The following is a 25,991-nucleotide window of genomic DNA, read 5'->3' on the forward strand; positions in this document are numbered from 1 at the left end:
TTGTCACCAGAGGCACATGAATGGGCCTAAATATATATATCAATCATACACTACTGTTCCCATCTCTGCTGGCCTAATTCAACTGTTCCAATCAAGCATGTATACATGTTACACATTTCAAGAACTCAACAAAAAATACCATGATCATGACTGGAAAACTTGAAATTAATGATGTCTTGATTAGGCTTGACAATTAAGATTGCACGTTTCTTGGTTTGTTCCTTCCTTTTGATTGATTTCAAGAATTCATGGTTGTCATGATGTATATACATGTGACTTGATGTTATCAGCCATATGCATATATGTGGTTTTTTTTCCTTTTTTCTTTTTTTGACATGTAAATAGCACAACACATTCTATTGCAATAGATTCACCTGTTTTCACTCAAAAACACTAAATATACATGATTGCAAACGTTTGAGTTTGAATTCTACATCTCTTTTGATTTTAGTTACTTTTTTTTTACTCCAAGTTATAATTTTGCTCTTCCATACACTATCATTGTCCATGGACCTCTCTCTCTCTCATCTCCCAAAACAAAACACCAAAGTAGACTAGACAACTGGCAAGTTTGATTCCTACAGCAACATATGTATAAAATTAAGGCAAATGGATAGAGCCAACCAGAAATATAGTCAAGGGATTTGAGATTTTGAGAGTGATTTATTTGGTCTCACACAATTCCTATCATTATACTATATAATATTCCATCTCACACATACATCCATCTACACATCTTAACAAAGCAATCACTAGAGGAATAATGAACACATCCACTTCTGAGTGCAGCAGCGGCTGCGAATCCGGGTGGACTACGTACTTGGATCATCTATCCAACTCGACAAATCCGTACACACACTACACACACCAAGACTACCAAGGCAAAGGAGCCAATTATGTGCATGATCATGATCAAGATCATGATCAAGAAGCTGATGAGGACCTTTCAATGGTCTCGGATGCCTCGTCCGGGCCTCCTCATTTACACGGTCCTCCTCCACCTCAGCCGGAAAGGAAGCAGAAAAGCAAGACAAAAGAGAAGAAGAACAAGAAGCTGCAGCAACATAGCTTCTGCCTTGATGACACTGCCAGCTCCCCTTTCTTGCTGGTAATAAGTCCAACATCTTTTTATGTATCATTTTTTTATTTAATTCCAAAATTTTAATTTTCCATTTGATTAATTTCAGGGCAATGCAGTTCCACCTGAAAATCAACATCACTCATTTTCCACAGCACAATTTGAGGTGCTTTGTTTGTTACTTCACTTCTTTTTTTTTCTTCCCTCTTTTTTTCACTTGTTTATAAAGATTGTTTTTTTACAATGTTTAGGAAGAGAGAATGCCAAAAACTAAGATGGGATTCTTCAAATCCTCAGGTGGGAATTTGGGTTGATTTTTTTATTTTATTTTATTTATTTATTTATTTTTGGTGACATGAATTTTGTTAGTCTGATTTTGGCTTGTGCATATTTGCAGGCAGTTTGCAGGGAAGAAAAAGGCACTAACTGAGAAGCCATGTGGTTTTTTTTTCTTTCCTCTCTCTCTATGTCTATTTTGTGTTTCAATGTCTCTAGAAATCAATTCAAATAAAAAGGCTATGTTCTAGCTCTCCTTTTCTATTTTTTCTTTAATAGAATTAATTAATTTCTACTTGGTTAGTATTTCCTGTCCATGCAGCAGGGAACAACTAGCTCTCATTAACGTAAAAAATTAGGAAAAAAAATTGTAACAAAAATTGTTCCATTAGCTTCATGACTTGCACACGCATTACAATTTACACATAAGAGCATCCACAATGGAGAGCACGCGCTCGTCCGTCCGTCTGTACCAGCGTCGCGGCACCGTTGTCCGCCGCTGCGCTCTTGCCGCTGGCACGGCGCTGCTCGATGCATCGAGCACGTCCGTGCCAGCGAGCAGCGTACGTGGCAGCATGTGATTGGCCAACGGCATATCCGTTGAAAAATCATTTTTTTTTGTTAAAAATCGAAAATAATACCAAAAAATTAAAAAAATATATTATCCCAATCCCAAAAAATGCCGTTTTTTTGCCCGTTTTCTGTATTTTTTTTATTCTCCCCCAAAATCATCTATAAATACACACATTCATCATCCATTTTTCACATCAAATCATCTCTCATTCATCTCTCATTCATCTCTCATTCATATTTTTCATACAACTTATCTACACTTTCATCTCTCACTCAAAACCTCAAATGGATTTCATCCATCTCATTGCGGAAGCGGAGCGTGAAGAACAAGAATACTACGAATAACATAGTGCCGCTTATGAAGCATATGTCGCAGCGAATACCCCCGCCCCTCCTCCTCAACCAACTAGATCAACTCACCGCTACATCCATCGTGACCGGGAGGGAGCCCACGAAAGGCTCGTTGCCGACTATTTTGCCGACCCACCCGCCGCGGTTTCCGGAAGATTACTTTAGGCGCCGTTTTCACATGTCAAAGCGCTTGTTTATGCGTATTGTCAACACATTGTCCGCCCGTGTTGAATTCTTCCAAACAGGTCCAGATGCAGCCGGTCGGCAAAGTCTCTCGGCGTTGCAGAAGTGTACGTGTGCCATCCGACAACTCGCTACTGGGCAAATGGCCGACCTCTTCGACGAGTATTTGCATGTCGGTGAGTCCACTGGAATCCTTTGTCTTAAAATTTTTTGCGAGGGCGTTCGTACAGCTTTCGGTGATGAATTCCTTCAGGCACCCACCACCGATGATTGCCAACGGCTGCTTCATCTTCACGAATCATTACATGGCTTTCCCGGTATGCTTGACAGCATTGACTGCTTGCATTGGAGGTGGAAGAATTGCCCGACTGCTTGGAGGGGGCAATACTTAAGCGGCCACAAAGGCGGCGGCCCAACACTTATCCTTGAAGCGGTCGCCGACTACCGCCTATGGATTTTGCATGCATATTTCGGTGTTGTCGGATCCAACAACGACTTGAACGTGCTCTATTCTTCACATTTCTTCAATGATGTGTTGAATGGTGTAGCACCGGCGATCGACTTCACCGTCAACGGAAATGTATACCACATGGGTTACTATCTCGCCGATGGTATCTACCCAAGGTGGTTGACTTTCGTGAAGACGCTCAGCAACCTGCAAGACCCGAGACGGGTTCTTTTTGCGCAGCGTCAAGAGTTCGTGCGGAAAGACGTCGAAAGAGCCTTTGGGGTCCTTCAAGCCCGATTCAACATTGTGAAGACACCGTCTCGGCTGTGGTAAGTGAAAAATATCGCTGACATCACGTACACGTGTATTATCTTACACAACATGATTATAGCCGACGAAGGACCGAGGGCGGCTAGCTTTTACAACGAGGATGAAGCCGGAAGCTCAAGTGCGAGGTCTCCCCCATGCCGAGGTATGCATACGACGGTGAGTGAGAGGATCGAAACAAGGTACACAATGTGCGATACCCGAACCCACGTTGAGCTACAAGAAGACCTAATCAAACACATGTGGGCGAAATTTGGCCACGAGTAATGAGTTTTTTAATTTTATGAATTTAATTATATAATTTTTAATTTTTAGGATTTTAATTATGTAATTTTTTTTAAGATTTTAATTATGTAATTTTTAATTTTTAATGTATTTTGTAATATTATTCCGGGTATGTTTAATGTATTTTAATTTTGTGGAAATATTTTTATTTAAATTGAATAATGGAATGGTGGGACCCTTGTGCTCGTCCTTGCGGAAGAGCACGACTGCGGGTGTTGTGCTCTTGCCTAAGAGCAGGCAGAAAAAGTGAGGCCGGGCCCACAAATATGCTCGTTGGCAAGAGCACGGGTGTGGATGCTCTAATAATTAATTCTTTTTTTTACAGAAAATGAAACATCTAAAAATCAAAGTTGATATTTTTCCACACAACATATTGATTTTCTTTACTTTATTTGTTTTAGCAGTAGGCTACATTGTTTGAGCACTCGTGTGGGCTGAAAAGGGCACGACGACAAATTAATAAATACAAAAATAATGAAGATAGAGATAAGAAAAATAATCAGCAAGCTAAATTTCTACAAAGAGAATAGCCAAGAACAAATTTAGGCTGAACAAATCTTGCTTTCCCCCAACATTAAAAAGGGGGACAAAATTGTTTTTTTTTTATGAAAAAAACTTGTTATAACTCTCCATATTATTTTTTCTTTACACCAATGTCCAAAAGTGGCATCTCACCACTTAATGACAGCAACACGGTGTGTGCGTTTATGTCACGTTCACTGTTCACCCACACGGGGCGAGAAATCTTAACTTGTCTAATATTGTAAAATAAAATGCGAGACATAATATATTACTGAATTATGAGGCGAATTAATTGCATAACAAGAGTGAAAAATTAATTAATGGAGGGAGAGGAGAGGGGTCTTTCTTTTAAATCATGTCATGAAGGGTCGCCATACTTGAGAATTTTGAAGTCCATATCTTGAAGAAAACAATTGATAGAGATTTTGAGAAAGGGACAAGAGATCACATCTATGTATAGTCTTCTCAATCTCTCACTACATGGTACTTCTAATAATTGAGAATAATATCATAGGGGTGTAATAAAATTTAATAATCCTATAGAATTAGAATATACTACTATCAGATAAAGATTTATTATGATTTGTATAGATTTTTGTCCATGTGGGGTAATATATACTCTCTCATTTCCATTTTTCATATCATGGATTCTTTTTCAGAGAGTCATATAATATAAAACATTTACTATTTATTACTCACATAGTCACATAACTATATTAACTTTTTTAAATACTCATGTCTGAGAAAAAATGTGTCATAAATAACAGAAGAAGATAGAACAATCATTATCACATGTTGAAACTCAATAATTAGTTGTACACTTGTACATTAATGTGTCATATATGATGGAATGAGGGAGTACAATCATTCTCTCTTGTACAAACAAATACTAATAATACTAGTCTACTGAATTTGTGGTTATTTCAAACTCAATGATGAATATAGTTGTAGTACAGGGATATTGTTCATATATTTTAGGTTCCAAAATTAGGCCATCGTGTTAAATTAAATATGTCATATAAATAATTAATTGGTAAGTCTTTTTAGTGCAAGATTGCTTTCATTAGTCAAATATTTGACCAAACGTTGATAGATGTATTTGTCCAAAGCATAATAAACAAACAAGAATTTGGCCTTGGTGATTGCCCCCAATTATTATTTTCTCTAACACTTAGTGCAACAATTATTGAATAAACCCATGCACGCACGTGACCTACATTTTGGCACACCTACTAAATTATCAAATGATAGACACCTTTAACTTTTTTTCGATTTTAAAAATAATGCTCAAAACCCAGATTTCGGCGAGCGAAAGTCCACTAACAACAGTGATAATTCAAACCACACAAAATATATTGCAATTTATCAAAAAGAGTAATAAGTAGATCTCGTATTCTATCAAATTATTTTGCTTACATTACATTTTTAAACTGTTAATATAAAAGTGTGACGGACACTCAATCAATATTTTTTCATTGATTTTTTCTTAAAATTAATGTCCCGAGTCAAAATGTGACAATTTATTTAGAACCGAACGAGTATTAACTATGCTAAACTAAAGATGACAAGTTAAAAAAACATATAAAGACTAAACAAAGCATCAACAAAAATTAGAAAGATGGGAAGCATGAATTGAGTTTGCCAGGCAGCTTATAGAACTCATTATTCCTAACATCTTTGGCATACGCAACGAACTTATCCCACCAGAACGAACCGTTGTCTTTCCTCGCCTGCTCAGTGCTACGATCGAGGCTGCAGTCGAGCACCAGCGCCACCAACCCGGCCACGGTCGCATGGGACATCAGCATCACCGAGATCATGTCATTGAACTGCACATAAATTGTATTAAGAGCTATTTTCTTGTTTTCTAAAAAAAAAATGAACTCTGTTTTAGCACGTACCCATCGTGCAGGGGTGTGGAGGGGGCCGGTGCCCGTATTCGCGTGATTCTCTCTGAAATACTGCGGCAGAGAGATTCCAACGAAGAAGGAGAATCCGAGTATCAGTTTTGTCCGGAAACTGTTGAGGTTGCAGAACTGGAGATACCCTAACCCTGCAGATGCTGCATTCATGCACGAATAAATGTTTTTTTTAATCTTTGATTGCAATTTATTTATAATAATAAAACGAGAGAGAAAAAAGTAGAGAAAATATTGTGGCGTCAATATTGTTATAAACTGTTTTCACTCAATGAATCACGACAAAATTATGTTTTGAATCCACTACTGCTTTTTAACGGATGGTGAAAAGATCTACTTACAAACATAGCCTAGGAAGATGCAGTAGGATGCTGCGATGATCGGTAGGGGCATTGATGCGAAGACAGCGCCAAATTTCCCTGCGATAGAACAATGTTACGTTCGATTAGAATTGGACCCGTAGTCCAAGTTAACAAATTCTCATCGACTTAGATCTTAGATATACTACTGCATTAGAATCCGCCCTTAATAAAAGATCATATTCTGATTTTACCAAGTCGATGTGGGATAATTACCGAAAATCGAGAAGAAGATCATGAAGAGGGATGAATATTGAATGATTCTTCTGCTCCCTGCTTTTGTGAGGGCTAAAAGGCCAACATTTTCCCTGCATATATATAGCACATGCCCTCAATTATACATATGTTGAAATAGTTTAAATTTATACATATGTTTAGTAAATTTATGTATATGTTTTTTTGTTACACTGATACTGTAGAGCAAGTGATGCTTCCAAATAAGGCATTGAGCAGAGTTCCAATCCCCTAACACACACACACACACACACACACACACACACACGTTAAGAAGAATGTTGAGCTTTTTTCATGAATGAATTAGCGCACACACACACACACATATATATATATATAGCTGACCAGCCAGCCGACGCCTCGGCTGATCACTGAAGGTGGCACGGGCGTTGCACTCCCGTACCTGGCTGCTGCAACCAACGAGCCAGTCGACTGCAGCCACAAGAAAAACATGAAGAGAAACGTCGCGAAAAATATAAGTATGTAGGGATGCAAAGAGAGTGTTTCAAGACCTCAGTCAGAGCTACAAACGAAGCGATCATCGCTGCAAATGTCTCTCCGCCGTTGAAAGTTGGAGGCCCCCATTGAAACGGAAATGGTGCGTAAAACCTGCGAAATTCAAGCTACGGCCTCATGTACAAACCATTAATGGCGCGTTTGGAAAACAAAAGATGATTCCAGCTACCAAGGCGCGGAGCTAATGAGGCCGGAGCCATCAGTGCGACAGCTAGATTGCTTCGTCTTGTTGAATGCGCCGCTTAATGTTAGGATCTCCGCGTAGATCCACACGAATGCAAGGGATATGAGCAGAGAGTATCTGTCCAAAACTGGCCTCTTGAGCTTTATGTATTTTGGGAGAATCTGCTGAAAACAAGTACCATTTTTAGTACTCATGTGTTATATTATAGTATCACATTTTTCATGCTTGTGTAGTGAATTCATTACCTGAGAGATAACAAGGATTAAGACAAGCTCTGGTATGCCTACTTCAAAGCATTTAGCTATCTACAAACAATGTTAATACATAATATGTTTAGTAAGCGTGATTCGGGATTAAAAGCTACCTAGATTCCTTAAAACATGATAAAGAAGTACTACTATTAAGTAAGTTTACCTGTGGGAAGCCAAGATAGTAGAGCCCGAGCCCGGTGAAGGTAACCAGAGGCGCAGTGGACAGAGGCGTAAGCAGCCTAATAAGATGAGATTCGAGAAGTTATTTCAACGCACATCACACGGGAGGAAAGCTAGTATCAGCAACGAGCGGTATACCTTGTTATGTTACGCCACAAGCCAGTGAATCCGAATACCATTTGGAAGCAAGAACTCATGATCAGAGCACCTTGGATTCCCCTCATTGTTAGTACAAATCTCTGAGACAATACCAAAACCAATTAAAACTTATTGAAAAAAAGCAACCTACGAGAGTAGGAAGAGCATCAAACCAGCTCGGGTGGATGCAATGTGGCGTATCTCCTGGACTGGATGATGGAAGTCGCGGGGATGAGGAAGGCGTAGGAGCCGCCTATGACTGAAGGAAGCCTCGTCCCGAAAAGGGAATGCAGCAGAGTGTTCACACCAGAAACAAATAGTAAGGTTTGAATCACCTTTGCCTTGTCTTTCTACATTAGTTCATTAGTAAGCTGATTAAAATGGGAAAAAAGTTTGAAGTTTATGTAAAAAATGGGATTAATCTTACATCACTTCCACCCATTTGAGGAACTAACAAAGTTGGGATTATGACAGTTGAGCCAAGGGAGAGGATGTAATGCTGGAATGCCAACAAGATTGATTCCACTGCAAGAACAAAATGAAGATGATTTTATTTTATTTTACATAAAAATCAAGAAGAGAGAAAAATGGAAGTGGGAACTGACACAAGGGTGGTGGGCTGTTGACGCAGAACTGGACTCCGGGAAGTTGCTCGAGGGGTGGATGGGACGGAGGCGGAGGCGGCTGCTGATCGCCGGTGGTGGCGGAGGGTGTGGCGGATGGGTTTGACATGTTTGGAGATGAGAGGGGAAATGGGAAGAGGTGGAGAGGATCTTGTATATAGAATTTGAAGTGATTGCAGAATCTGGTAATGATATGTAACTTATCACAAATTTTAAATTGGTATGAATTCTATAGTTATGGGAATCAAAACATGAAACCGTTACAATGGAGACATGAATAGCAAGTTTATGAATGATCTATGCATTTATGTAGTCTATCATGAATTATTTAATTTTCATGGGATTATTGTGTTTCATATGTTGGTAGATTGTTGATTTTATTTTGTGAACGTTGAGACAGTAAATATTTCTTGAAGAGCAATGTAGCTCGATAATTAAGACGTTTTGTTTTTAATTTGTGTCAATTACCCTCATTAATTTATTGACAGGATATTAACAATTGTTCACATTTTCGCGCATATAAAATGTAAAAGTAAATACTTCAGGAATATTTCTTCATTCCATTGGAACTGTAATGAATTCAGCAATGCATATTTATGTAAATCAGGGGACAATTTTGAGCTTAAGAATCAGAATTCAGAATATTTAATACTGTATATGTACCAAATACATCAAGAAGGAGATGCATATTTACTGCATAAATGACATTACAAGAATATACTGGACCCCGAACTGTGCTAAAGAAACAATAAAGGCAGATTCAGCCTCAGAAGTAGCCAGCCCGTTTGGAACTACGACAGTCGCACTGATAGAAATCGTTGTTCTTCTGATTGGTATGTATTTCACTCGCTCCTCATGATGTACTGAAGCTCCTCACGGCTGAAAGCAGACACGGGAAACATCATTCAAGGTATTGCAATGAAAATAATTGTAAGAGTTTTACATGACAAACCAATCTATAATATCCACATTTAGTGTAAGCATGCTACTGTCAGATATATGAATTTCTTTTTCACTAAAATAACCGTACAACGCAACATTTTTAGTGAGTTTGGAAGAAGTATTCAATCGTTATAACCTCTATTAATAAACGAGCTTTGCCAACAGAGATCACCTCCAATGTCCATATTCACCAATATCATCCACTTCACTTTACTTGTGACAAAAATGAATCTTATCTGCAACCACTACTTAGTATTGCATAACTGTTTATTCCGGCAGAATTAGTAAATATTAGTAGATCATGGAAAACTAAAGATTTTGATGCAACAGATGAGACGTGATATTGATGATGAACCAAAATTAAGGAGAGTGTGAACGGTTATAGATCACATTTCTTCAACAGCTAACGCTGTTCAACTTGTCTCAAGTTTGACTATATGATTGAAAAGCTGTGTCAACTATTTCAGCATCTTACATCTATTTAGAAACACAGCTAACTTGACTATACATGATCCCTAAAGCATACAAAATACACAAAATTACATCTTAAAAAGATAAATCAAATCAAAAAATTGCAGCTCTAGCAATAGCAATAGTAATAGCACAATTAGCATATGATGAAGCAGAAATGGTAAACTGATAACAGAATTATTCACAATGGAGATGAGTAATCAGATAGAGTTACCGAAGAATCCAAGTTCAGTAGCATCATGCATTCAGCTTGTCTTCTTTTTTCACCCACACCATAATTCTCTCTCTCGGTTTCATACTGAAGTCATCATATTTGTCCGGCCTCGTGTGGCTCATTCCCCTCCCAAAAGCTCCCCTCCAGTTCGCATTTGCTGGATATGCACGCTGTAAGCTCCTGTTTTCACCTTTTCTTGGTAAAACCTTATGATCCACCTTCTTCTCAATCTCCATTGTCAATGCCTCACTATTTGTGCCTCCCCCTTCAACTCCATCCTCTTTGGCCTTGTTCTCTGGCCCACAAATGCCATTTTCTCGATATGCCCTCCCATAGCGCCTGTTTTCACCTTTTCTTGGTAAAACCTTATGATCCACCTTCTTCTCAATCTCCACCACAACTCCCTCACCATTTGAGCCTTCACCTTCAACTCCATCCTCTTTGGCCTTGTTCTCTCCCTCCCAAATTTCATTTTCTCGATATCCCCTCCCATAGCTCTTGTTTTCACCTTTTCTTGGTAAAACCTTATGATCCACATTCTTCTCAATCTCCACTGCCACTTCCTCACCATTTGAGCCTCCACCTTCAACTCCATCCTCTTTGGTCTTGTTCTCTCGCTCAGATATTTCATTTTCTCGATATCCCCTCCCATAGCTCCTGTTTTCACCTTTTCTTGGTAAAACCTTATGATCCACATTCTTCTCAATCTCCACTGCCACTTCCTCACCATTTGAGCCCCCACCTTCAACTCCATCATCTTTGGCATTGTTCTCTCGCCCCCAGATTCTATTTTCTCGATATCCCCTCCCATGGCTCCTGTTTTCACCTTTTCTTGATACAACCTTATGATCCACCTTCTTTTCAATCTCCACTGCCACTATCTCACCATTTGAGCGTTCCCCTTCAACTCCGCCCTCTTTTTCCTTGCTGTCATGCCCCCGGATTCCAATTGCTCGATGCCCCTTCCAAGGCCCCCGGTTTTCTCCTTTTCTAGCTAAAACCTTATGATCCTCCTTCTTCTCAATCTCAACTGCCACTTTATCCACATTTGAGCCTCCCCCTTCAGCTCCATCCTCTTTCGCCCTGTTGTCCCGCCCCCGAGTTTCATTTACATCTCCAACTCTTAAACTAGCTATTCCACTACGAACCACAGAAATTTCATCCTGATCAGCCTTGTTTTGCAACTTCAGTTCAACTTCGTTACCCTCTGAAATAACAGGCCTATACTCCTTCAACATGTTTATCTTCCTCTCTGGATTGCCTCCATTTTTCCTTCCCCATCCTCCTCTTCCTATCCTTCTCTCTCTTTCTTCCTCACTCCTTCTCCCTCTATCTCTACCTCTCTCACTCCCTCCCTCTCCACCCCATCTCTCCCCTCCCCTTCTATCTCTCCCCCTCTCACTGCCTCTCCTTCTCTCCCCTTTTTCCTCACTCCCTCTTACTCTATCTCCACCTCTCTCACTCCCACCATCTCTACCTTTCCCTTCCCCTTTCCCACTCCCACTACACTTCTTACCACCACCCTCCTCTTCACTCTGCTTCAACTCATTTACTCTAAGTGAACCCTTATCTCTGCCATTTTTCTTGAATCCACCTCTCAAATCACTTCTATTCACAGGAGCAACCTCTCCATTTCTTGGCAAAACCTCAACCACAGACACACACGCTACTAGCTCAACCGCGCTAGACCCGCAAGCACTTCCACCTTCCTCACTCAAAATCAACACCTCAGCCTCAGCCCCAACTTTCTCCCTTTCCTCAATCGCCGCAGCCCCTTTGAAATTTCTCTTTTTTTTACCTTTTCCCCCCTTCTTACCTATGTTCTTATTATTTTCTCCTCCATCACCGGGCCCTCCACAGACTATCTCCTTCCCCTTCTCTAGAATCTCACCAGTCGCTCTCACAAACCCGCCCCCAATTTTCGCGCCTCCTCTCTGATTCTGATTCCGACTCCTCCACCTGTTCTGGGCCCGCGAATCTCTCTCTCTCTCCTCCCATTTCTGTTTTTGCTTCAGCGCCAACGCATCCCTCTCTCTCTTCTCCTCTTCTTCCCGCTTCTGCTTCAGCTTCGTCTCTTCTTGCTTCTGCAGCCACCGCTCTTGTAATTGAGCAAGCGAAACGTAGTCCGACGGCAACGCCGCCGCCTCCTTTCTCTCCCCTCCTTCCATCACCACCGTCTGAAGCCTCAAAATCAGATACAAAAAAGGGATCGCGAAATTGAAAACCCTTCAAAATAAAAAACTCAATTACTCTTCTTTTGCTTTTGGGTGCGAGAGCTTTTGTAGCTTTATGAGGATTTTCAGAGGATTCTAGTGAGTTTGGTGTGAACATAAAGTATTAACCACTGGGCAACTTTCCGTCGATTTTCTGATTGAATGCAGAAGAGAATGGAAAAGCACAAAATTGTTTGCCTATTTATATGCGGGCAGAGGCATGCAACGACAAATTTCCTTCAGTTTTTTCCCTTGGGTGATGATGATTAACGAATTTGGGTGAAACGAAGGCATTGGAATGCTCTCTTTTTCTGAATTTCTTTTTACGACAGTCGCTGTTTAATTTTATAGTTCTACTAATTAATTATTGAGTAATTATTATCAAATGGATATGGTTCGGGACTCGGGTCTTGACCCGGATCCGTATTACGAGACATAAGTTGTTAAATTTTAAGACTTTAGAGTGATGAATGTTAGTATTGAACTAACTAACAATTTTAAGATTATTTTATAGATACTTAAATTCCAAACTTTGCTCCTTGTTCTAAATTGGATTTGATATAAACTAATTTTCAATATATGTCTCAATTTTTCAATTTGCTTAGAGCATCTCCAGTGGGCGGATGTCCCACTCGGACATCCACTAGGACATCCCGAAAACACCTCCTGCCACGTTACTAGGACTTCTCATCCAACTGCCACGTCACTAGGACATCCCCTGCACAATCCGCCCTTCTCATCGCCCTTCCTACTAGGACTTCCCGCAATAAAAAAAATCACAAATTCACAAATAAAACAATTTACGTTTACGGAAATAAAATTTCAACACGAATACGAACGGGAAAAATTATCAACTTCATTAAAAAAACATACAAGATTTGAAAAAAAATTACATAGTAATAAAACAAAAAAAAAGTAATAACATCAACGTCAACCCCTCCGCGTCCAAACCTCTTCGATAATATCGTTCTGAAGTCGAACATGGGCATCTGCTTGTTAACACAAGTGGTGCGAATGAAATGAAGTTCAACGAGCCGTATATATAGAGTTTTAAAAAAAAATATTTACCGGACGTCCGACCCGGACGTCCGACCCACTCCACAATGGCGGACGTCCGCCCGCCCGTCGCCCGCACGTCCGAGGACACCCGACGTCCTCACGGGACGTCCGTATCCGACCTTCGACGCTCCAATGGCGGACGTCCCGGTCGCCCGTCGCGGACGTCCGACCGGACGTCCGCCATTGGAGATGCTCTTATACTAGTATTTGACTATGTCTAGTTTTTAACACGAGTTTAAAATTGTGATTTTGATATTCATCCAACATTGATTTATGTTAGCTGTGATAGTCGCATCATCGCATGCGCATATACGCATAGTTCATTCATCAAAATAATTATGCATTAATTCAATTTATTGAATATTAGAGTAAAGTCCAAAATTGATTATCTATATTTACTGGAAAAAAATAGGTTATATAATTTGATAATTTTTTGTCCTATAATGTTTAACATTTTTATCAAAAAATTAACCGTCAACAATATTTTGAACATATTAGTAATATATTGCATTTAACAGAAATTAAGAGGAGAAGAATGTTCTTTTAGTATTTATTTTTTATTACTATTTGTGTTTTTATCTAAATATAAATACTTTTTTTTTATCTGACGAGAAAGTAAAATTGATAAGGAAAATGATTCATGTATAAGTTTGAGATTAAGTACCTTCGAGAATATTTTGAAAATATTTTGATATGACCAACAAAATCGTGTTCCTTTAGTGTAAGGCCATTCAAGAGTCATTTTGGAAAAGAGATAGTATAAATGATCAAGTACAATATCCATACATACTTTTATTCTTTTGAATTTCTCAATCTCCATTTTATTCTCAAACACCAAAAATAAGAACACAATCCACACAAAACACATGGAATCAATGTGGTCTCAATTAAAGTTCAAATAGTATGATATGATCTTCAGCTACACTACACCACTTGTGTTCTTGCTCTCTCCTTCTAACTGGCTCAAGTTGCCCTTCTCTTTGATGAGTTGAATGTGGTGGTGCTTGCAGTAGAGCCGCCCCTCGTGCGCTATGTAGTTCGACGGGCTAATCGTGCACCCCCCATGGGTGCACTTGAAGCAGCTCTTGTGGTACGACGTCCCATTCACCGACACCTGCCATGGCACCATGTTACATTGTGTAATGAGACAACCCCTCTAATTAAAGTTCGTCCAAAGGTCTTGAGTTTGAATTCTTCATATAGATAAAATTATAATGAATGGTTTTACAATATCCGGTCTTTGGCCTAGGCGAGAGCAGCACATCAGCTCTCGCCTAAGACCCAAAAAGTGCGCTATATTCGTTTGGGAAATTTCCCAATTAAGAAGCTAATCATAGATTCTTTTCGATGTAACAATAGGGTCGCTACGCGTATTAGTACTAAACTTGTTGAAGTGACTCGGGCATCCAAATACATCGTAAGCTAAATCGATACTTACCTTCTCAGTTGGGTAGACGGTGTTCTTGCAGGCAAGGCATTTATCTCTTGTCCCACCAAACATGGTCGAAACCTTGTTAGCATTAGGTTTCTGCACAACAATCAATCTTGATTAGTTAACTTAACTAAAAACCATGAAAAAATAAGCAGAAATATGTTTGAACTTACCTCAAAATCTGCTGGTTTCTCTGGCTTCACAATTTTGGGTGTGCCTGGTGAGAAAATCATGAGCAATGTGAGTGTTTGGCCAACAAAAAATGAGGATTCTTACATTGTTATGATGTTTTTCCTTAGCTGAATCGAAGATACCTTCGAAGCTTTTGTCTAGACTGCCGGTTCTCTTAAAGAGCTGATCAAAGTGATGCCTGCAGTAGAGAACTCCCTCAAAAGAGTTGTAGTTCCCTAGCTGCAATCAACAGCATTGCATACTCAATCCTATCCATCCCGCAACTTTAATATCACATGAAAAAACTTGAAATTTGTATTTGTTCGCAATTATCAAATTTAGAAAAAAAAAATTGTCGCCTACGTGTAGTAGTATATTACTATATATGTTGATTTTTTAAACCAAATGGCTTAGTGTATAATTTCTCGGCTATCATATCATGGCAAATGGTATAGAATATTTGCGAACAAATCCAAATTCCGGCAGATATTTAATGTTGCATGCCAGATTATAATTTAACCAACCTTCATGATTTTTCTGACAATCTACCTTGTAGTATAATTTATCTAAGTTCAAGATTTTTCCATTATTGAAATTTGAAAGTGGTGTTTTTTAGGCTTGAAATTCTGGAATACAGATCCATTAAAGCAGATCTTCTATTGAAGAAAAACCTTAAAACTACAGAATAAATTAATAGAACACATCATCACTCTTGTTGATTATACATCTTTTCAAGATTAGATTCAATATTACCCTCATATTTAAATCAGGTACTAGTTCACAATTATGAAATGAGATCTTAATAGTAGATTTAAAAGTGAAGCCTCCCAATTCTGAGCTCAAATTAAGATCCAGCTAACTAATGTGCTTAACAAAGAAGCATAAATTTGCAGATGCAATCAAGAAAGCCAAAACCAAAGTGTACCTTGAGAGTGCCTTTGCAGTGGTGGCATCTAAAGCAAGCCTTGTGGAAGATTCTGTTGTCTGCAGTGAGCTTGTCTACAAGATATACAGTCTTCTCACATGCCATGCATTTCTGAGTTGTACCTGCAAATGCCATTGCCTTTCAATCACTGTGTGTTGTGTGTGTTTTGTTTTGTGCAGCAGAAGAGATAAAGGGACTTTGTGTTGATTGAATAGTGTAATAATTGCAAGGTTGGGGGAATTGCTATTTGCCTTTCATTTGGTCCCATTTTCAAATACTACTATATACCTACCAATTTTTTTTTATTCTTTTGTTTGTAAATAAAATTAATTCCCTCTTATCTAACTTCATATTTTTAAAGATGGTTTTGAGTTCGAATATCGCAAACGCTTCTCATCAATAAGATTATAGTCCTAAATTTTCCAAATATAGTATTATATGGATGTATCACATATGTTGTCGATAGTATTATTTAGATGTTTATATTGGTTGGTTTAAGAAATTATATTCATGGGTTTAGTTTGTTTGAAGGTACACATTAGAGACAAGATATCATGATTGTTATTTCACTTAAAAGATAATTGAAGTCACATTCTTGGTAGGAAACCACAATTGGTTGGCCATGTGACATTTTCTTGACCGATTCAATTTGTTAGTTCCTAATTCAGTAGGTTACAACAATAAGTACATCCTTTCCATATAATTAATTTCGTTGTTTTTATTCTGAATTGTTTTGTACTATTATTATTATTTTGCTAAAGATGGCTACTTTTCAGAAGTTATAATGTCAAATTTCATCATGAAAAATAAAAATACAAATATCATACATAATAAATGTAGTCACTTAAATGGACCATATTCAAGAATGAAGGTGGTGGACCACATTTATCGATATAATAATTCAAGAATCCAAAGAAATGAGAGTGATTGATTATTGTTTTGCCAGACGATATTGGTTTGCACACTCAACACCCATAAATAATTACTACTATATGATTACTGCAGCTATTTGTCTTGGTATTTTATATTACATAAAATATTTTTATTGATATTTATAATAAAAATTACTAAACGTTGTTATATGCATAAAAATTAGACAAAAAAAATTAAGTGAAGCTGAATAAAAAAAACAAATGAACTAAGTTAGAAATTTAGAGTGAAAAACAAAAGGCAACTCAAACAAGATAAATTTTACTATTTATACTGTAATTAAATGTGTGTCAAAAAATAGTTACAAAGGAAAGCACAAATTATTTTTAGTATTGAAAGAGGGGTTTTGGGTTTTAGGTCATTTTAATCTCCACAAATTAACCGTAAAAACTCTAATTTTGAGCTGAAGAAATTGATCGGAAGAACAATGGTGTTCGGTCAAGTGGTTATCGGACCACCGGGCTCCGGCAAGACCACCTACTGCAACGGCATGTCTCAGTTCCTCCAGCTCGTCGGCCGGTACTTTATGAACTTTCACCAATCTTGCCGTCTACTTATTTTCACCTTTTTTCGCATCAAATGCTACTATAGTGCGTTCTCGAATGCGGAATTTTGGAAAAAAGTCTTATCTTGATTGTTACTACTAATGTTTAGGGTTATGAATTTAATTTGGTGTTGTGTTTTTGAATTGTTGCCGTTGGTAAAAGTCGTTGCTGTGTCATGTGTTGCAGGAAGGTTGCGGTGATCAATTTGGATCCAGCTAATGATTCTTTGCCGTATCCTTTTCGTTTGTTGTTTTTCCGTGAGATTGAAATTCGCCTATTGTTACTTACTGGTGGAGTGATTTTGTGTATTTGGATGTTATGTGAGCTTATTCCTTATTGTAATGAAGATATGACTGTGCTATTAATATCGAGGATTTGATTAAGCTCGAAGATGTCATGGCGGAGCATTCCCTTGGCCCTAATGGAGGTGTAACTTTTGTGCTGGTTGTCGAACTTTATAGGGTTATTCGAGTTGCAGATATGCAGCTAGATGTTGTACATTGCTTTCCAATGATTATTTTTTCGATTTATAGATTGCGGACTTTCTTCGATTCAGCTAGATTTATAGTTTGCAGATATGCAACTAGGTGTCACACATTGCTTTCCTAAGAAGACTTCAGCATAAAGCAATATGTCCAACTCAAACCCAATCCAATCCGCTCTGTGTTTGAGTTTGCCATATTGTTTTGTTCTAAAGTCTTTATACTGTTTGAGTTCTGTAGCTATTTATGAGCAGTGCTACTTCAGTGATTCAACTCTCAGTTACTGAATTATGTTTCAATTTTTGTGTACTGGTTTTATGTTTACTTGCTGGACGGAGTGGTGTGGCTTTGAATGGTCTTTTACTTGTTGTGAATGAAAAAATTGGAAATGTTTAGTTATTGTGTTTTTTTTCTTCAAGCACGTAATGAATCATTCATTTTTCAATTTATCAAAACATTTATATAAAATGACGTTCTGTGAATATAATAGTATGTTTTTGTTAGTCTATTTCATTAATGGAAAATTATTCTGTCATGTTCAACAGGCCTTGTTTACTGCATGGATTTTTTGGAGAAGAACATCGATTGGTTAGAAGCCAAACTAAAACCCCTTCTCAAAGGTTGCTTAGTCTTTTGATTATTAGTTCGTCTTGCTTATTTGTTTTTTATGCGTTCCATCTGTTTATAATTTTATGCCACCAACAGATACTAATGATTCATCAAAATGGCAAGCCCTTTTTTCGTTTTAGTAATTGTCAAGAAATGGTGGTTTTTTAATGCGGATTTGAAAAATATAACTGATTACTGATTATGGTGGGGTTTTCCAAGCTTCCTAAACCATATGATGTTCTTCCTTTCAATAAAATAGAAGCAAAATTACGAGACATGGTAACAATTTTGGGGCACCAAACATTGTTGCGTTACAAACTTGACAGAGATATATTTTCTTTGCTGATTTTCCTGAGTTTTGAAATTAGTAACTTTTGTAAGTAAAATCAAGATTTCCTGATGCTTCGTGTTTCTCAACAATAAAGCTATTAATGGACTTGTATAATTGTTTCATACCTAGAGCAACAATTGTTGCCGACCTTCATGATACTTCAGATACTTTGTCTGTGCAAGATTGGCCTTCCCATCAACGACTATTGTTTTATTTGCTCATACTGCATTCTTCGTATGATCCTATCAGTTTATGCTTGCTGCTATGAAGTGTATTGTACTGTTATCTATGTTAATCATTTTCATTTTATTCACTCCAGAACTATATTTCTATTTTTCATTGAGGAGGGTGAAACTGATGTCATTTTGCAGATCACTATCTTCTCTTTGATTTCCCTGGCCAGGTTGAACTCTTTTTTCTTCATGAAAATGCCAAAAAAGTAATCATGAGACTTGTCAAGAAGTTAGATCTCAGGGTATATTGTTCATCTCTGCAATTGTTTCCATTACCTTGAAATTTTACAGGATGCAACTTCTTTTCAAAATGATTAGTTTTGCTATTTGATGCTTATGTATTAGTACCTGTAACCAATGAGGCTTCCTATTTGGAACTCCTTGTTGAAATTCTTAGTGGCGCCTCTCTGTTTTGCAGTTGACTGCTGTTCACTTGATTGATGCTCATCTTTGTAGCGATCCAGGGAAGTATATTAGCGCCCTGCTGCTTTCACTGTCAACCATGCTACACATGGAGCTCCCTCATGTTAATGTTTTGTCAAAGATCGATCTTATTGAAAGCTATGGCAAGCTAGGTTAGAGCTATTTGATTAGCTAGGACATAAACTATCTTATTTAAGTTTTGGTGTTATGCTCGTATTAACCCTTCGCTTGTTTTGCAGCTTTCAACCTTGACTTCTACACTGATGCACATGATTTATCATATCTACAGCATCATCTTGACCAAGATCCTCGATCTGCTAAGTATAGGTATGAAACCAGTCTGAGTCGTATATAGAAGTTGACGTTGATGTTAGAACGCTCTATTTGGCATCTAATGACTTGTGTATTGAACTAGCATAAATCTCCTTCATATTACTGATTGAGGATGAGCTCGAGTGGAATTTAATTTCAAAGACATAGGTCGTCCATTTAGTACAATCATTTGTCTAATGTTTCTGTGACTTGGCTGTTGAAACTCTTCTCATCAATGGTGGGATCTTGCAATCTCTGGTATTGCATAATTGGCAAGATATGAAATGCATTCTGTGATCACCTCTTATAAGCTTTTATGGAGGATAATCATGTCATATCCAATAACTCCACACCTCTTTACTTGCCTGCTAGTTGCTTATAGAAATCTTGCATATACATTTTGAACAGATGATTCAAAATTTCAATTTAGGGCCTATTGTTTGGCCCGATCTGGACGCTATAATACTATATACGATGGTAGCATGTTTGACAAGCTTAAGCTATGAAGGATTGTAATTGTATTGTATGTTAGTTCCAACAAAATGGCTATATGATTTAACTTCTATAGTTTCAATTATTAATTGCTACGTTTTCAGTGGAGATTCACTATAATTTGGAGCCAGGAATACTAGCATATATGAGTTCCACTAGCTCTCACATGTAGAGGCCCATTTTTCGCAATTTTCATCCTTCAGAAGATTAATCTGGGTCCATAATTGTGTATGTTTCATCATTTCATGTAGCCAAGCTACCAATACACTGTTTCTTTACTTTCTCCAGAAAGCTAACAAAGGAGCTCTGTGAAGTTATAGAAAATTTCAGTCTTGTCGACTTCACCACTCTGGACATTCAGGCATGTTTACATCCCTGTATGATGTAATTGTCAGTTCTGATTGTATATATACTTAGCTTCTACCCATGGTTTTTCAGGATAAGGTGAGCGTTGGGAATCTAGTTAAACTGATTGACAAGACCAACGGGTACATATTTGCTGGGATTGATTCAAGTGCAGTTGAATTTAGCAAAATCGCAGTTAGTCCAGTTGATTGGGATTATTACAGATATCCTTTTCTCAGTCTTAATCTTTCGTCTACACATGCTCGCTTCCTCATTTTAGTTCTTTATATTATTTCCTTAGTATACATATGCAATTGCTTTTCACATTATCTTGATTTTTGTACATTTTGACACTGTAATTTTCATCTAGGAGTATGTTCTTGTTGGATTATTCAGTGCAAGCTACTACATTTGCATAAATCTAAACCTCAAAGAGTCTTTGGAAGCAACAATTCAGTTCATGTTCCAGATATAAGTTATTGTTGCTCGTTCCTCGTCTGAAGCAGTTTCTCATTAAGCACTTGAACATTCTAACATTTGATCCATCTATGAATTCAGTCTGGTTTTCCTTGACATAGCAGTTCACAGTGGCAGCTGTGCAGGAGAAGTACATAAAGGACAACGAAGTATTTGATGACGAGATCATCACTTCACCACCACCACCACCACCGTCTATTGCTGAACGTGATCTTCGAAAGGATGAACGTTGATGATAATTCTCGTGCGCTTTAAAACTGTAAGTTTCCTCTGCAGTTGTGCCATAGATTTCGACTACAGCTTGATCATAATGTAGTGGGGAGGCATCATTGTTGTAGTATATGTGAATTACATTAATTTTGTCTTTATACTTTAGCTTTGATGATCGAGTTCAAGATCATGTCTACTGAATTGAATTTCCTAGTTCTTTCTTTTTTCTTTAAAAAAAAAGATGTTTGATTAAATCAAGTCTGAAAGATTTAGGAAGATTCTTTCACTTTTGCCGATATAGATGTAAGTAGTCTAGTAGGTCGCACGATTTATGAACATATTTTTTAAAAAATGCGATTTATCTAGAAAATGTAAGTAAAGCATGAACAAACAGCAGTCTCAAGTCGTCTTCTAGATTACCTTGATTTTCAAATTTATTTTTCTACTTCTAGATGCCTTGATCAAAGATGCCAATCATTTAATTTTCATGCATAATTTGACTTGCATAAATGGATTTTCCATTTCATACTTGAAGCTTGAAAGTTGTCTCAGACATGTGGATAAATAATGGTTTTAAATTCTTTGGGATCTTATCTTCTTCAATTATTACATGCTATATATAGAAAAAAGGTACTACTAATATTTCCACACCAAAAAAAGATCTCTCATTTTCATACATCATTGGCGAGCTGAAATGTAGTCATTCTACTCGGCTATATATTTGGACTAATTATAAACAAAACTAATTCTGAAATGTAGTCATTCTTGAGTGGCTATATATTCGCACAGTAATTTTAAATTTCTTAATGAACTACACATGGGAATGCGACGCATATTTTGTTTTTTAATATTCTTTGAAATTAACACAGCTTATTTCGAATAAATAAATGGTTGTATTAGTAATTGATTATAGTTAAAACAATTTTCACAAGTGATGTCGTGAATCCCATTTGCAACAATAATACTACTATATATACTACTAGTATTTAATTACTATAGATAAACTGAACATCTAAATCTCATCAACAAGCTCGTGTGAAAAATCATGTTATATTCGAATAGGACAATTGAAAGTTTGAGACATTGTTGAAACGTTTCCATATAGTATTCATTGATTACTATTCTCATTATCATATTATTATTATTATTATTATTATTATTATTATTATTATAGTACAAGAATGTGATTTATTCGAAATACACAATTGTCCAAACTGTGTTGTGGAAATACTGTCTACACCTCATCTAAAAACGTGGAAAAATAAGATTGAACCCGAGATCTATCGCTGAGGAAAGTGTTTGTGGTATACTTAAGAAACTTTAATTAACATTAAATCCTATAAATGGGTACTAATTTAAGCAGCCTTCTATACCATCGATATTTATACATATTTAGGCAGAACTTATGCGATATCCAAAAACACACATATAATATTACGTTCTTTATTCAGAACTTATTCGAATAATGTAAGATTATAACATACTGTCAATAATATGCTCCAAGTTTGATTTAACAAAATTAATAAGCTTCAACGGCTTATCTAGTGATCAGAAGAATATTTAATCAAATATAAACAAATCAAACTCAAATTAATCTAGCACTAATATTCAGCTTGTGAGTTTGCTGGTAAATTAAAATATAAAATCGATGCAGCACGTTAGAAATGGATCATGTGCTTGAGGCCTCACGAAGAATTGTTTAATACTACTACAATTGTTTAAATAAGGATTATCTTACATTATTGACGTGGTATTTTAAATATTCCTATAATTCGCAGTATAATTAAAATTTTGAAAATCAATAATCGGTGGCACAGTTGATAGCTTGCAAGTTACTCCACCTAACTATTTAATATTCCAGCCGCCATATCTACTAGTAATAACAAAATAGGGGTCTCGGTACTTAATTGTTATCGGTTATGAAATACTATTATCTTAATTAGCATTATCTAATTAAAATATATAGGCCACATTGACTGTTGGGTAGCTTCATAATCATAGTATACAGTACAATACCATATTTTTTACGTTCGATTTGATAAGTTTGATTAAATTAAGTTTTATAAATTTTAGTACATTAAATAGATAGTAAGTATAATTTTATAGTCAAATTTGGATATTATGTAAGATTATTCTTGATTTATGAGTTTAATTTTTTCTCCGTGATAAAATTAGTTTTGAGGTAGTTTAATTTCAATACAAAGTTAATTTTGAGGAATTAAACACAATAAGATTGTAATTAACTAAGAAAATAATGAACAAGAAAGTTAGAAGGATGTCTTGCTGATCTATTAAGTACTAGTACTATTTTAAAAACAGTGATAGGCGTTTTAAATTAATCAAATGAATAAACCAACAACTACGCTTAATAAATACATTAGGTATTGTGATTAATGCGTACATACATAGGTGAATATATCTGAATGCCTAGGACTCTCTAGAAAAAGAATATTACTTGGACTATTTATAGTTTTTTATTTAGGAGAATTGGACTATTTCTCTGAAATATCATAAAACCAACAAATTATAAGATCTTCTAAATCAGATCGAAATATTTGACTAATGAATATGCAAATCAACAAATGCACTAATTTCCAATGTTAGATTGAGAAACATCTGAACTCATATTAGTATGATTCTATATTCTTTAGTCTAATTTCTCGCAGTTTATAATCTTGGAAAATGTCTCATATTAATAAAATTGGATTAATTCTTATAGGAGTATATTACTTGCAACTTTACTGTTAAAATTTTTAAATGTTTCATTCTAAAATACTCCTAAAAAGTACGATCATAATATACACCATGCAACATTTTCCCATTTAAGATAACTTATGTTCCAAACAAACAAATAAATAAATAAAAAAGAATTATTTACATCAACCACACTCAAGAAAAGTCGAACACTCTTCGATCGACTTTCACAAATATTTAAAAAAATTAAAAAAAAAATCACCAACTGCACTTACGATCATGCTGAAGTCCATTGATCACAGTTTTTGGTGAAGAAGGCCCCTCACTATGCACCGCCATCTTCTCGCTCCTTTTCCTCTCATATTCCTTCTTCCTCTTCGGCTTTCTCTCACCACCCGCCGCTGTCGCTGTGCCGCTGATCGTCGGAGCCAAATACCACACAATCGACGTGCACAGGATCGCGAACGACCTGCCGTAGATGGCCAGAAACAGCAGAATCAGCACTACCATCACCGGGAAAAATAATTGAGGACGTTTCAGATCCTCCAGCTTAAAATTCCCCTTGCATCTCAGCGATCTCTTCTTCTTCATCGTTTTCTCGCTCTTCGCCTCCGTCTCCGCCGGCGCGGCGTCGTTGCTCTTGAAATTCTTGGCGGATTTCGGCGGAGATCTGTCCTTGACCTTGATTACGATGGGTTTAACGCAGTCGGAGTCGTTATCGTAGACGAATCGGACGGAGGAGATGTCCTCGGAGCCTTTCTGCGTGTAGATCTTCTGCTTCTTATCGTCGAGATCTGCTAGGAGCGCGTAGAATTTGTCGAGGCCTCGATCGGCGTAGGGATTTTTGGAGGCGCCGTCTCTTGACATGAGTTTGCAGAAGCTGGTGCTCCGCCGCGATCGCTTCGGCGTGGAGCAGGGGCTGAACTAGGGTTCGTCATCCTGATTGCTGAAACTTCCACTTCCGCAAATGAACATCTGAGAATTTGTTTTGCTGAATTTTGATGATTTGAAAAATATTCTGTTTGAAACTTTGAATTCAAATTGGGGAAATGAGGGGTATATATATATATATATATATGTGGGCGTGGGAGGAGAATTGGTCAGATAAATATTAGTTTATCAATGGCTGAATCTAAGATTGTATATTTGTATGGAAGCTTCTATTTTTTGCAGGTTATTCTATTTCTAAAGGGTTGACTTTTTGTGGGAATTGAAATAGTATCAAATATTATTAGCGCCATGTTTGAACTTGCCCAGGGTCTTTCCGGTAGTATTTAGTTATCTTGATTATGATTCGTGACATCAGTTTATACTGTATAAATTTAATCTGTTGTCATATAACGATGTCTACACTTTCTTTTTTTCATTAATTGATCCATAAAAATTGGCACATTTTCCATTTCTAAAAGAGAATAAATAATTATTAGTATATCCAATTTTATTTTCTTCCTATTCAGTATTATTCTAATTATCTTTTCCTTATATTGAACTACTTTTATTCTATCTACATGCTAAACAACGTCTTCTACAATTTTGTGTCATCCATCAAGTGCGACATCTTCTCCCGGATGAAGAGAGTATATTATGGGTAAAGAAAGTAGTAATTCAAGTGGTAAAAAGAGTAGTAAATTGTTATATTACGAGTTTTATGGGGTGGGATGCTATTTATAAACGGAAATAGACTATTTTTTGGGACGTGTAACAAAAGCTGTGTTTTTGTTAAAATAGAGAGTAGTATTACATTCTTAATTTACTATCCTCAATGTAAATTAAATTTATTTCGAAATTATTAAAGTAAATAAAACAAACCCAACCACTCACATCCCTACATATAGTTGGTGGGCAATTGTAAGTTAAGTTTATATTAGGGAAATTACAGTATGTTATGTAGAATGTATGTTATTTAATTAAATTAAATAGATAAACGTGAGCACGATGGGACACGTCGAATCAGATACCTGCACTATTAGTCTAAGCTTACTTATCTACAAAATACATATACTTTATCAACACGGTTTTGGTTTGAAATGCAAG

General features: G+C 36.9%; 7 protein-coding genes across 8 annotated transcripts; 2 read left to right on the plus strand and 5 right to left on the minus strand.

The window, feature by feature from the left end:
• The first annotated feature begins 472 nt into the window (after window positions 1–472).
• LOC121802947 (protein SOB FIVE-LIKE 5-like) lies at window positions 473–1,607 on the plus strand. The gene is made up of 4 exons (XM_042202645.1): window positions 473–1,108; window positions 1,188–1,244; window positions 1,330–1,375; window positions 1,476–1,607. Exons 1-4 carry the CDS (start codon window positions 764–766, stop codon window positions 1,502–1,504), a joined length of 477 nt encoding a protein of 158 aa, XP_042058579.1. The 5' UTR covers window positions 473–763; the 3' UTR covers window positions 1,505–1,607.
• Window positions 1,608–5,594: 3,987 nt separating this feature from the next.
• Window positions 5,595–8,556, minus strand: LOC121754152 (putative nucleobase-ascorbate transporter 10). The gene is made up of 14 exons (XM_042149503.1): window positions 8,430–8,556; window positions 8,252–8,349; window positions 7,998–8,174; window positions 7,825–7,925; window positions 7,670–7,745; window positions 7,501–7,560; window positions 7,241–7,416; window positions 7,068–7,164; window positions 6,901–6,987; window positions 6,728–6,786; window positions 6,538–6,629; window positions 6,304–6,381; window positions 5,945–6,105; window positions 5,595–5,872 (listed from the first exon to the last, which is right to left on the minus strand). Exons 1-14 carry the CDS (start codon window positions 8,554–8,556, stop codon window positions 5,654–5,656), a joined length of 1,608 nt encoding a protein of 535 aa, XP_042005437.1. The 3' UTR covers window positions 5,595–5,653.
• A 505-nt stretch (window positions 8,557–9,061) lies between these two features.
• On the minus strand, window positions 9,062–11,427 carry LOC121754161. 2 transcript variants are annotated; one of them, XR_006040557.1, is made up of 3 exons: window positions 10,075–11,427; window positions 9,526–9,625; window positions 9,062–9,326 (listed from the first exon to the last, which is right to left on the minus strand). XR_006040557.1 is itself a non-coding variant. In XM_042149512.1 (2 exons), the coding sequence occupies exon 1, from the start codon at window positions 11,310–11,312 to the stop codon at window positions 10,098–10,100; it is 1,215 nt and encodes a 404-aa protein (XP_042005446.1). In that variant the 5' UTR covers window positions 11,313–11,427; the 3' UTR covers window positions 9,062–9,326; window positions 10,075–10,097. The 2 variants fall into 2 exon arrangements, 1 of the variants encoding a protein (XP_042005446.1); XM_042149512.1 differs by lacking the exon at window positions 9,526–9,625.
• Window positions 11,366–12,608, minus strand: LOC121792367 (eukaryotic translation initiation factor 3 subunit A-like). Its single transcript, XM_042190282.1, has 2 exons — window positions 11,414–12,608; window positions 11,366–11,370 (listed from the first exon to the last, which is right to left on the minus strand). The coding sequence occupies exons 1-2, from the start codon at window positions 12,240–12,242 to the stop codon at window positions 11,366–11,368; spliced, it is 834 nt and encodes a 277-aa protein (XP_042046216.1). The 5' UTR covers window positions 12,243–12,608.
• Window positions 12,609–14,084: 1,476 nt separating this feature from the next.
• Window positions 14,085–16,129, minus strand: LOC121754181 (LIM domain-containing protein WLIM1-like). The gene is made up of 5 exons (XM_042149540.1): window positions 15,875–16,129; window positions 15,093–15,189; window positions 14,952–14,995; window positions 14,785–14,874; window positions 14,085–14,460 (listed from the first exon to the last, which is right to left on the minus strand). Exons 1-5 carry the CDS (start codon window positions 16,007–16,009, stop codon window positions 14,266–14,268), a joined length of 561 nt encoding a protein of 186 aa, XP_042005474.1. The 5' UTR covers window positions 16,010–16,129; the 3' UTR covers window positions 14,085–14,265.
• A 970-nt stretch (window positions 16,130–17,099) lies between these two features.
• Window positions 17,100–21,517, plus strand: LOC121754173 (GPN-loop GTPase QQT1-like). Its single transcript, XM_042149526.1, has 10 exons — window positions 17,100–17,323; window positions 17,536–17,580; window positions 17,697–17,776; window positions 18,377–18,451; window positions 19,143–19,246; window positions 19,423–19,579; window positions 19,667–19,754; window positions 20,520–20,592; window positions 20,670–20,800; window positions 21,163–21,517. The coding sequence occupies exons 1-10, from the start codon at window positions 17,232–17,234 to the stop codon at window positions 21,284–21,286; spliced, it is 969 nt and encodes a 322-aa protein (XP_042005460.1). The 5' UTR covers window positions 17,100–17,231; the 3' UTR covers window positions 21,287–21,517.
• Window positions 21,518–24,215: 2,698 nt separating this feature from the next.
• On the minus strand, window positions 24,216–24,824 carry LOC121792374. The gene has a single exon (XM_042190295.1). The coding sequence runs from the start codon at window positions 24,822–24,824 to the stop codon at window positions 24,216–24,218; it is 609 nt and encodes a 202-aa protein (XP_042046229.1).
• Window positions 24,825–25,991: the final 1,167 nt, after the last annotated feature.

The sequence above is a fragment of the Salvia splendens genome, chromosome 1 (genome assembly GCF_004379255.2).
Source record: "Salvia splendens isolate huo1 chromosome 1, SspV2, whole genome shotgun sequence".
Classification (NCBI taxonomy): Eukaryota; Viridiplantae; Streptophyta; class Magnoliopsida; order Lamiales; family Lamiaceae; genus Salvia; species Salvia splendens.

Excerpts from the sequence above, each read along its gene's own strand:
- LOC121792374 (XM_042190295.1), bottom strand. The coding sequence starts at position 24,824 with ATGTCAAGAGACGGCGCCTCCAAAAATCCCTACGCCGATCGAGGCCTC.
- LOC121802947 (XM_042202645.1), top strand. The coding sequence starts at position 764 with ATGAACACATCCACTTCTGAGTGCAGCAGCGGCTGCGAATCCGGGTGG. Across the intron at positions 1,109-1,187 it reads CCAGCTCCCCTTTCTTGCTG|GGCAATGCAGTTCCACCTGA; the intron begins GTAATAAGTCCA and ends GATTAATTTCAG. Across the intron at positions 1,245-1,329 it reads TTTCCACAGCACAATTTGAG|GAAGAGAGAATGCCAAAAAC; the intron begins GTGCTTTGTTTG and ends TACAATGTTTAG.
- LOC121754152 (XM_042149503.1), bottom strand. The coding sequence starts at position 8,556 with ATGTCAAACCCATCCGCCACACCCTCCGCCACCACCGGCGATCAGCAG. Across the intron at positions 7,417-7,500 it reads TAATCCTTGTTATCTCTCAG|ATTCTCCCAAAATACATAAA; the intron begins GTAATGAATTCA and ends TGTTTTCAGCAG. Across the intron at positions 6,106-6,303 it reads CATCTTCCTAGGCTATGTTT|CATCTGCAGGGTTAGGGTAT; the intron begins GTAAGTAGATCT and ends GCATGAATGCAG.
- LOC121754161 (XM_042149512.1), bottom strand. The coding sequence starts at position 11,312 with ATGTTGAAGGAGTATAGGCCTGTTATTTCAGAGGGTAACGAAGTTGAA.
- LOC121754181 (XM_042149540.1), bottom strand. The coding sequence starts at position 16,009 with ATGGCATTTGCAGGTACAACTCAGAAATGCATGGCATGTGAGAAGACT. Across the intron at positions 14,996-15,092 it reads TCTAGACAAAAGCTTCGAAG|GCACACCCAAAATTGTGAAG; the intron begins GTATCTTCGATT and ends TTTTCTCACCAG. Across the intron at positions 14,875-14,951 it reads AGAAACCAGCAGATTTTGAG|AAACCTAATGCTAACAAGGT; the intron begins GTAAGTTCAAAC and ends ATTGTTGTGCAG.
- LOC121754173 (XM_042149526.1), top strand. The coding sequence starts at position 17,232 with ATGGTGTTCGGTCAAGTGGTTATCGGACCACCGGGCTCCGGCAAGACC. Across the intron at positions 18,452-19,142 it reads ACTAAAACCCCTTCTCAAAG|ATCACTATCTTCTCTTTGAT; the intron begins GTTGCTTAGTCT and ends GTCATTTTGCAG. Across the intron at positions 20,593-20,669 it reads TCACCACTCTGGACATTCAG|GATAAGGTGAGCGTTGGGAA; the intron begins GCATGTTTACAT and ends ATGGTTTTTCAG.
- LOC121792367 (XM_042190282.1), bottom strand. The coding sequence starts at position 12,242 with ATGGAAGGAGGGGAGAGAAAGGAGGCGGCGGCGTTGCCGTCGGACTAC.